Genomic DNA, 11,423 nt, shown 5'->3' on the forward strand with positions numbered 1-11,423 from the left:
TTGAGGAAGTGAACAAATGCATGGACAGAGGCTCTCTCGCAGAAGCTCTCCACCTCGTTTCCCTCCTCTGTCGTGCAACTCTTACTCGGCGGAGTGGCCGTGGTAGCGATTAGGTGTCACTCAGTTCGCCGTGCCCACCATTACTTGGTGGAGTTCACGGTTAGACCACTATATCCTGGGAAACAGATGACCCGAGTAAGCCTCGAAGCACAGCCGGAGGTGGGGGCCTGCAACGCTCGCAGGTCTCGGTCAATCTGCTCGTCCGACCCGTCCTCTTGACTGATCCGTCCGCTCGGCAATACAGACTAGAGGCTCAGACGATCTTCTTGCTTGGCAATTCTTCGGCTCGTAGCAGAAACCAGCCCCTGCTGGCAGCCTGAGATTATCCGCTCCGGCAATCCAACATATATAAATCTCAAGGATAAGGAGAAGACTTTTTATTTTATTTTTAAAGTTGTACCAAATGTTTTGGAGAGTTATTATTGGTTAAAATTTGTATCCAAGGAATTCTAAAAGAATCCATGAAAATCTATTGAAACTTTGGATACCAAAAGATTTTTATAGAGTTTTAAAAAGTCAAGTTTGAATACCACATGACTTTTTTAAAACTCTATAAAAATCTAATTTTGATATCACTAAATTTTTATAAAGTTTATAAAAATCTAGATTGAATGCACTTAGACTTTTAAAATACACAAAAGTTAAAGTTTAATGATCTTGTCGGGAAGCTGAGAAGACGAACCTGCCGGTGTGACGTGTCTGGAAGGTTGACCGCATCCCCATGACCCGGTTGATGATCTGTCCTCTATGTTGACCAAGTCGTCCGATATCTTCTGATCAACAACACCTGCAACCAGTGATCGGATTGCCCCGGTCCCTGGTACCTCGGTGCTCGAGGCGAATTCCACAAGTATATGAGCAGCAGAATACTGATAACAGGATAGTAAAATAAATGCAGGAGAGGTACGGTAACGTACCTTGGCCCCAGGGGGGGCGCCCTCGGATAGGTGGATGAGCTGATCGGGATACTGACTGAGTCGTCGCGGCTCTGAATAGTAGATAAATGTCCACCAGGAGAGTAGCCGACTTCGGTGGCTCGAAGCCCGGCGTGATATGGATCCACAAGGCGAAGCACGGTCCGACTACAACCTCGGCTCGTAAGCCGGCATACAACAGCGGCACGCAGGCCGGAATATAACCACGGCACGAAGGCCGAACACAGTCTCGGCTCGTAGGCCGGAGTATACAAATAGTATGATACCTGAGCACTTGGACGGCGGCTGCCCGGAAGTGTCGGCGGCGACCCCCGAAGCCGCCGAAGACGGCAGTAGCCGCGACAAGCGATGGTAGCCGCTGTAGGTGGTGGCGTGTGTCGGAAGAGGTGACGACAGCCGTTAGAGGCGGCTGTGGTGGTCACTGGGAGTCATTGTAGCGGACGCTGGAGGCGGCGGTGACGGCGTGAGACGCTGGCAGCCATGGCGGGAGGCGCCGGGGTCGAAGGAAAAGGGAGGAGGTGGCTCTAAGGTCGGTCGTCGTCGGTAGATATGTCCGGCAGCAGCGGTGAAGGACTAAGGAGAAGTCCATCTTCTCCTTCTCCTAGCAGCGGCGGAAAGATCACACACGAAGCCCTCGAGCTCGATGGCAACGGAGAGAAGGAGGCAGCTGTGAGTGCCTATCGTCGGTGGCAGTGCAAGTCCAGCGGTGGGAAGCACCGGAGAGGATGAGGAAGAAAAGTCCTTCCTGTGTGCGGCGGCGAGAGCCCCTCTCACGAACCAGCCCCCTTTTTTCCCTATGCACAGTGCTCCTTAAAGCACTCAAACCCTCATGTGAGAAATGACCCAAATGTCCCCTCTCTCATATATTCTAACCTGCATCCGGATCATCTAACATTGAATACACCCCCCTAAGAAGTACTTATGATGGGTGATTCATAAGGCTAGCATTTCATGATTGTGCGTGTCATTTAGAGAAAAATCCTTACAAATACATCACTATTGGGGAATGAACTATAGATGTCTGGGTGATAACTTAATGCTCTTTCATTGTACCGTATTCTTATTCAACTGAAAAAATGATAAATCAGGTAATATCGAAATTGGGATGAATAATTTAGTCCCATGAAAAATTTTCATCAGATACTAATGTAAATCAAAAAATACTCACGTGATTTAGAAATCTAGCATCTTATAGTTATGCATTCTATTTAAAGATTTTTTTTCGTATAAATATACCCTAGTTTGGATCAAATCACAAATAACTATATGACAACTTAACACCTTCCAAGGTAATGTAGCTCCGGACAGACCTATTCCACTGGAGATTTGATCATAAGTGTCCTTTTACACTGAGCGTTTTAATAAAGCAACCTCATTTTAAGGGAGAGAGTATAATTCTCATTTCAACTTTAATTTATGGATCGTTACATTTTTTTTAAATCGCCTTAATCGTGATGCCCCCGGAGATTATGATGTTCACGCTGATTGCAATAACGAGTAAGATTATTAAAATTATAACTCTTAAAAACAAATTGGTAGCTGTAAATTCATCTTAATTACTAATTAGTAAGATCTTTAAGATCACCATATCTATGAGGAGAACTCTCTGACATCACTACTTCATACTAATTTTTTACTAGCGGTTAAAATAAATTAAGAAACACATCTACAATCCAAAAAGATAGTATGCTATAATTAAGTGTCATATTTGGAACAAAAAATTGCAAATAAATTATAGTTACTTTGACGTCTTTCTATTTTACCGTAGTTCCGGGCTCACTTTCTCATCTTAAATAATATAGTAACTAAATAATAATCATCAAGTGATTCCAATCTACAACTAAGTTTACTTTAAGCGAAAATTTCATGTCGTCATTGCTGACGAAAACCCATGACGATGCGGATCCTATATTATATACGAGTAAATTTCATTTTACCTCTTAAAGTTTACTCTTTTATTAGAAAACTTATGCGACTTTCAAAATCATTAAAACACTCTGCTGAACTTTAGCGACTCTTCATTTTTCGCCCTAATCAAATAAACTGTTAAGTTACAGAACACTGATGCGGAAAATATGTGGGACTAAAAAAAACAGTCATCAGCAACCCCTTGAAGAATTTGCGAGATTATAGGATTTTTTTTAAAAAAAATTTAGAAATATTTTTGAATTATTCAAATTTTGAGGATACTTTTAAAAAGTTGAGGTTGAAATCAAAGTCGTCCGCGTAGGCTTCCCCTATATTTCCACTCGTTGAAGCTGTCAATGACCAATAGGAGCAGAGAAGGAAGTCAGGCGAGCGACACATGGACGACAATTCCCATCGCCCCATCGACGATGACGATGCCGACGGCGATGCCCTGCGCGACGTCATCCGACGCAATCGCAGCGCCAGACGCGAGCGCCTCCGCGCCCATATCAAGCTCCTCCACGGCGAGATCAACAAGCCTCTCGCCGCCGTCGTCCGCGACCGCGTCCTTCACTACCTCCCCGCCTGCTCCCTCCTCCGCTTCCGCGCCGTCGCCCCTTCTTGGGACCGATTCATCTCCTCCCCTTTCTTCGCCCACACCCAATCCCACAGAAACCGCTGCATCTCCGGCGTCTTCTTCGGATCTCCCCCCTCCGCCTACGTCCACTTCCCTCCCGCTTCGGCCCATAAAATTCCCAACGATGTTCTCCCCTTCTTATCCGCCTGCTCCGTTTCCGTCATCTCCTCTTCCAATGGCCTCCTCCTTTGCTTCGATGAAGACACTTCCACCTTCTACGTCTGCAATCCGGTCACCGCCGCCTGGTACGCCGTCCCCTGCCCTCCCTGCGATCCCGGGAAGGACCCCTCCGCCGTTCTCATCTTCCTTACTGGCGTCTACAACTTTCGCCCTGACTACTTCATCGTGCTGCCCTTCCGGATCGGCGACGCCTCCTCGGGCTTTGTAGGGTTTCAGACCTTCTCCTCGTCTGTCGGCGGGTGGTGGGTGTCCAACGAAATGTGCGAGGTTGAATCCCTACACTCGGGCTCTGGCATTGCCGCAGGCGGCGCGGCCTACTGGCGGACAACGATGTTCACGGTGGTCCGATACGACCCAACTGCGGACAGCGTCCTGACGGTGCCGTGGCCCATGGGCCACGTGGCGGGGATCCGGTGGGCGATCGGCGAGATGGGGGACAGCGGCCGAGTGTACTGCGTCGCCGTGACCCCCACGTCCGTGCAGGTACACATGCTGCTTGGGAAGTCCGGCGAGTGGGCGATGGTAGAATCAATGGGCGTGATCGACGCACGGATCTTAAACGAGGCGGCGGCCGAAGAAGAAAGAGAGGAAACAGAGGAAGAAGACGAAGAAGTTGTAGAAGAACAAAAGGAAGAGGAGGAGGCGCCGTGGGCGGTGGAGGCGGACGGCGAAGTGTTGTTCAATCGGCGGCCATGGCCGCTGAGGTTCCAGGGAGCGGACTCGGAGATTCTGCTCTGGGTGTCGGGTAAATTGGTGGGGATCGACCTGGCAAGCAAGCGGCTGCGCATGGCGACGGCCTACGGCGGACCTCCTAGACGCGACGACTACGTCCCTTACATCAGCACATTGGCGGCGGTGCCGCACTTGGGCGACACAAAAATCTCAATCTCTAATCCCGCCGCTTTTTCACCGCCGCAGAGCAAGCGTGTTCGGTTGGAACCGGCGGCTTCCGACGGCATTAGCGAGTAAGTAACAGGTGTTTTAAACAAGTGTTTTGAGATTCGTTGATAGCTCCGATCGAAATGACTTCTGTTTTCAAGTAAACATGCAAATGCTAAATTTCCATAACCAAATTCAGAATTGATAATTTTGGATTCATCGTTGCAAACAATTTTCAATTTCAAAACGAGTTTGTTTGAATTTATGTGTGCCTAGTGGATACTCATCTGTTATGTAACAGTTATGTCTTGGATACTGTGGGTTTGATAACTTATTTATGTTCAAAGTATAGAGTCAAAGAATTTGGATGTTTATTTATCATGTTTGAGTTAGTTTTTTTTTTTAAAGAATTCAAGAGTTTTTGTTCAGATTAGATAATGAGTAGCTAGCTAATCATGTTCGAGTTTGAATGCTATCAAATTATGGAGAGAGATGGAGATTAGTTTGCTAAGTTTGATGAAAACTTAGCATAAACTTCTATCACTTCACTTCTTTGTGATTTGATGATTTTAGAGAAGTTTCTAATTGGAAGGAAAATCAAGAAGATACCATAGGGGGTAGTCTATCAAATATTAATATTCTATCTATGGTCATCAAAAACTTTAGATAGCAAACTACTCTAGTAAGTGAGTTGGCCAACTTCATATTTGGAATAACCAAACCTATGGACAAATAAGGATACAATGGACTTTTATTAATTGGTGATTCTTCCATTAGGGAATGAGAAAGGGTAAGATAGTTCTTTGTCAGGCTTGAAGGATCAAACTAGAGAAGGTCCTAAGATTCACATTCTTGGTTGCCAGCACTGAGGCAAAGTATAAAGCGTTTGTAATGAGCTTGAACATGAGAGTCGAAGTGTTCGTTGAGCATGTTCAAGTGTTCGACAACTTCAAATTGGTTGTTGGCCAAATATTTGGGGAGTACAAGTTAGAGGAGGGTACCTTGGTTGTTTCTCTGTACAAGGTCATTGAGCTTTGAGATCAATTCACATTACACAACACATCCTACACAATGACAAACCAAAAACATACTCTCTTTGCAAGGTAGTAGTGACCATTTCAGTGGAACGGACCCAACAAGGTATGATCAAGTATGTCTGAAAATGCAATATCGAAGCAGTAAGGAATTTAGACTTGTACAACCGTGGGACTGAGGAGGTCATGCCCTACATATTGCGCATATTGTGGGAGGACTTCCCCATCAATAAAGGCCATGTTTATTATAAGCTACTAAAAATCAGCCTCCGGGTACAACTTGATTAACAACAGTACCCATCACCTTGTATAAGGGATCCTACTCCATGCCATACTTGGAGTGCTTGCCCCCCTACATGCTAGTTTGGTTTTGCATGAAATGAACAAAGGAATACTCAATAAATACAAGGGTGCTTGTAGCCTCTTCTTCAAGGTGATTAAAGGTGGATCCTTTTGCCCTTCCCTGCACCAAGACCACACCTATCCAGTGAATAAATGCAAAGTATCTAAGAATTTCTAGAGTGTCTTTGCTACAAGCATTTGTCGGTTGCATCTAGCCATTTTATCAGTAAGGTATGACATCTGAAGCTCATTTCCACCTGATAAAGGGCAAAGGGAAGTTCCTCATAATGGTTTTCAACTACTTCACTAGGTGGGTAGAATCCAAAAAATAGTGTGTCGTCTTAGAACAATAACTAGAGGGGTTAATATGGAGGGACATCATAACCCTATTTAGATTGTCGAGAAAGCTAGAGGCAAACAACAAAACACAATTCAACAATAACTAACTTTGATAATATTTTGCAAACTATGACATCAACCTAAAATTCACATTAATAGACCATCTACAAAGCAATGGGAAAACCAAAGTGACTAAAAGAATGATCCAGAACTCCAGCATCCCGTAATTGTACGTCTCATTTGAAGAAAAAAATCCCTACAAATATATCATAGTTGGGAATTGAACCACAAATACCTAAATGACAACTTGACGTCTTTCTGTTACACCTTAGCCCTGGGGCTACTAGATCCTTTAACAAAAGCATGTGAAAGGAGTTGAAGCCAACTAACCTAGGACAAGGGATAGAGGACATTGAATTTGGAAAGACCCTACCGAGTGAAGGTTGAGCTACACTTTGAGTTGTTCAGGTTGGACTGCTCGGATGAAAGGAGATATAGACACATGGCACATATCAAACATACTAAATTCTACACCTGGCGCAACCATGTTGGGACCCAACTCTAACTCAACCTAGGAAGGCTCTAGTGAAACATCTTTTATAAATCATGCTTTTCCCTTTTATAAAGTTATATAATTTCCAAGTCATTGCTAGAAATGACTTATCAATGAGAACAAATATTTCATCCTTTTTCCTGATCATGGGAGTCGTCTAAGCATAGCATGTTTGTCAGACTAAAAAGAACATTGTTAAGGGAAGTGACCGAGGTAGCCACAAAAACCTGACTTAGAGGAGCCTCTCTAAATGATGTGGCCTAGGCCTCTAACTAACAAAAGCCTTAAAAACATCTGAGGTACCTACTAGAACCTCTGATCGAGAAGAGACTCATTAATGAAAAGTGACTAAGGCACCCCTAGGGATCTCAAAATGAGAAGAGCGCCACAAACGAAAGTGACCAAGATACCCATAAATGTCTCAAACTAAGAAGAACCCCACTAAGGGAAGTGATTGAGGTTACCACCAGGGCCTCAGATTGAAAATAGCCTCGCTAAGGGAAGCGATCAAGGTATCCTAGGGGCCTTGGATCGAGAATCCCTGCCAAGTGAAGTGATCAGAGTATCCATACGGGCCTCGAGTCAAGAAGAGCCCTACTAAGGAAGCGACTGAGGTATTTGTAGGGCCCTCAAATTGAGAAGATGCTCCCTAAGACGAATTGACTAAGATACCTAGAAGGGCCTTAAATGCCTCCGGGGTCGGATTGAATTAGTTAGTACGGGACAAAGTTATTATCATAGGATAATCGTTTGAATCTCGGTAAAGTCAAAAAAAAAACTCTCTCTGCACAAGTCAATTATAACTTTCCGATTTATCTCTTTACTGTAGGTCTTGTTGTCGCCGATAAGAGGGGGGGAGAGTAAATTGTCTTGCAAATAAGTTAAAAGAATCTCTTGCTTTTGAACTAGCAAGGATAGACAATTAATTAAATAATTAAAATAAACAACATAAAAGAGTAAGAGGCACCAGAGTTTATTTGGTTACAATCTAAGTAGTTGTTAATCCAAGGTTGTTAATCCAAGACAAGTGAAAGCTCAATAAAAATCTCCTTCGTTAAAAGTAGAAATGTCTCTTACAATTGTTGATAGTTCAATAAGAAGTATAGAAATTGATTGCAAGTTGTTCTAAACTTTTAGGACTAGAACTCTATTTATAGTTTACTGGTTGAATTCGTCCTTTGGCTTACATGGCAGCTTCGAGCACATGGAGCAGGTCTATGCGCCCCTAGCAATACACTTTATCTGCTTCGCAACGACTCTTTAAGATAAAGTTTTATCCTAACCCGAGCGCCTAGACCGGTCCAGGTGCCTAGACTGGTGCTAACATGGACTTCGAACGTCATCCTCATAGCAACATCTCAAAGGGGCGCCTGTTCTGGCCCAAAGTGGTTCAGGCGCCCAGACTGGTTTAGGCGCTTGGAGTCCGGACACCTGGACAAGGTCCAGACGCCAAGACAAGTCAACTTCGTGTTAACTTGACCAGCTATTCTGGTTGCTTGGGTGATTCTCCGGACATCCAGAGTTGAGCTCACCTAAACCCAACTTTGGCTTTCTCCTTAAGCAGGTTTTTGCTTCGATTTCTCGTCCCTCGGAAGTGCCGCACGCATGCTTCCAAAACACGAACTCCCCCTTGAACACTGGTTGGTAGATGCTCGATCCAGCCATAGTATTCTTGCTTTAGACGGTAGTTAGTCCTCTTAAGGCGCACCTCGCTCTGATATTAATTGTATGTCTCGATGTGACCAGTAGTTGTTAATCCAAGACAAGGAAAAGCTCAATAAAAATCTCCTTTGTTAAAAGTGGAAATGTCTCTTACAATCGTTGATAGTTCAATAAGAAGTATAGAAATTGATTACAAGTTGTTCTAAACTTTTAGGACTAGAACTCTATTTATAGTTTACTGGTTGAATTCGTCCTTTGGCTTACATGGCAGCTTCGAGCACATGGATGGAGCAGGTTTATGCGCCCCTAGCAGTACACTTTATTTGCTTCGCAACGACTCTTTAAGATAAAGTTTTATCCTAACCCGGGCACCTAGACTGGTCCAGGTGCCTGGACTGGTGCTAACATGGACTTCGAACGTCATCCTCGTAGCAACATCTCGAAGGGGAGCCTGTTCTGGCCCAAAGTGGTTCAGGCGCCCAGACTGGTTTAGGTGCTTGGAGTCCGGACACCTGGACAAGGTCCAGGCGCCAGGACAAGTCAACTTTGTGTTAACTTGTCCAGCTATTCCTATTGCTTGGGTGATTCTCCGAACATCCAGAGTTGAGCTCACCTAAACTCAACTTCGGCTTTCTCCTTAAGCAGTTTTTTGCTTCGGTTTCTCGTCTCTTGGAAGTGCCGCACGCATGCTTCTAAAACGCGAACTCCCCCTTGAACACTGGTTGGTAGATGCTCAATCCGGCCATAGTATTCTTGCTTTAGACAGTAGTTAGTCCTCCTAAGGCGCACCTCGTTCTGATATCAATTGTAAATCTCGATGTGGCCAGAAAGAGGGGGAGTGATTTCCCTGAAAATAAGTTAAAAAAATCTCTTGCTTGTAAACTAATAAGGATAGACAATTAATTAAATAATTAAAATAAACAACATAAAAGAGTAAGAGATACCAGAGTTTACTTGGTTATAATATAGATGGTTATTAATTTAAGACAAGTGAAATCTCAATAAGAATCTTTTTCGTTGAAGGCGGAGAAACCTCTTACATTCATTGATAGTTCAGTAAGGAGTATAGAAATTGATTACAAGTTATTATTCTAAACTTCTAAGACCATAGCTCTATTTATAACCTACTGATCGAATTCGTTCGTTGGCTGATGTGGTAGCTCGGGTGCCTAGAGCAGTCCAGATGCCCCTAGCAGTGTACTTTATCTGCTTTGCAACGACACTTTAACGGATTGAAGATAAAGTTTTATCCTTACCCGGACACCTAGACTGGTCCAGGCGCTTGGGTTGGTGCTGACATGGACTCCGAAAGTCATCCTCATAGCAACGTCTCGAAGGGGCGCCTATTCTGGCCCAAGGTAGTCCGAGTGCTTAGATAAGGTCCAAGCACCTGGATAAGTCAACTTCATTTTGACTTGTCTATCTATTCCGGTCACTTAGGTAATTCTCCGGCCATCCAGAGTTGAGCTCACCTGAAGGCAACTTCGACTTCTCCTTGAGCAGTCTTCCGTTTCAGCTTCTCGTCCCTCGGAAGCACCGTGCATATCCTTCTCATCCGCCTATGTACTCTTCCACATTATCTCATCTCTCGGTTGTGTTGGGATATGCCCAATGCGGGTGCTTGCTAAAAATACGTTTCGTAAACATGCGTAGCGGAAAATAAAATAATAATAATTCCTAATTATTACATCACACACACCACACGAATAGAAGGATATAACATGCCAAACATGATCGCATAATTAAAATTTTATGAAAAATAAATTTACATTAGGTATACCTTACGGAGGACCTGTAACTAGAAAGATATCAACCGTAGCGACGTTGTCGAACCTCCCCTCTATTCGTATCTACACCGAGCTTCTCAAGACAACTCCTTGAGTGTAAGCCTCTCCTTCAAAAGTTACTGGCCATGAGCAAAAAAATAGGATCAAGAGAAAGAAGAAGAGAAGCACATAAGGGAGAATTTGTCACGGCAACAAGATGAAGTACCCTCTTGTTGGTGGCGGGAGAGAGAGGAGAGGGAGAGGAGGATTAAGTTTCTAAAATCCAATCAACCAAATAATGAAATTTATATCTAATTCTCTCCCAATTATATCTATATATAATCCTCTTTAATGAGTTGGATTATAAAGTCCAAATCCAACCCATTATCCCTTAACCAAAAATTAGCCCATTAACCCCTTGGTTTGGTTCACTACTAAATCAAGTTGGTCATGACTAATTTATGATTAAACCAAATATGGTTCAGCTCTACTATAATAGATGTAGCCCATCCCCGCTTCCATTATGACAAATATTTCTATATTTGTCTTATGTATGGTCCAACCAAATATTTATCTCTTGATCTAATAATCCTATTTTTTAACTTGTTTTACGTCTTTTAGAGACTCGTTAGTGCGTGTGACCCATTAGGTTCTCGATTTATCTTGATCATCCATAATTAACTACTTAATTATAAAACGATCATGAGTGACACCTAGTACTACATCATGATCCCCAATTAGTCGAAAAATCATAGTTGATCTTAGAATTAATTCTAAATCCTTCAGCAACTACAATGAGTCGTGTCTTGTTCCTTTTACTCGTTTTATACCTACTTGGTTCAGTACATGATCTATGTGTCTGTCCCCACTAGACTGACTACGTCACACCTAGTCTAAATAGTACTTCCTCATTCTATAAATTCAATTTACTCGTACATGTGACTAAGAGTCTCACACTCTTAACATGTGATACTTTGGCTAAAGATTTTAAGTAATAATTCTAACGGGTGGCTATAGGGTATACGTCTTCTCGAAAGGAACGGTAAATCCTTTGTCATGCCCTGGAGGAGTCCCTGTCCGAAGAAATTTCGGCAGCATCTCCCCTGTACGACGGACAATCTGAAACTT

The 11,423-nt window shown here is 43.5% G+C and overlaps 1 protein-coding gene across 1 annotated transcript; it reads left to right on the forward strand.

Moving 5' to 3' along the window:
- Window positions 1-3,248: 3,248 nt before the first annotated feature.
- LOC121984489 lies at window positions 3,249-4,973 on the forward strand. The gene has a single exon (XM_042537426.1). It carries the CDS (start codon window positions 3,301-3,303, stop codon window positions 4,687-4,689), a length of 1,389 nt encoding a protein of 462 aa, XP_042393360.1. The 5' UTR covers window positions 3,249-3,300; the 3' UTR covers window positions 4,690-4,973.
- Window positions 4,974-11,423: the final 6,450 nt, after the last annotated feature.

Source organism: Zingiber officinale, chromosome 1B (genome assembly GCF_018446385.1).
Source record: "Zingiber officinale cultivar Zhangliang chromosome 1B, Zo_v1.1, whole genome shotgun sequence".
Lineage (NCBI taxonomy): Eukaryota > Viridiplantae > Streptophyta > Magnoliopsida > Zingiberales > Zingiberaceae > Zingiber > Zingiber officinale.

What these genes read in the sequence shown, in the direction of transcription:
- LOC121984489 (XM_042537426.1), top strand. Translation starts at nt 3,301, where the DNA reads ATGGACGACAATTCCCATCGCCCCATCGACGATGACGATGCCGACGGC.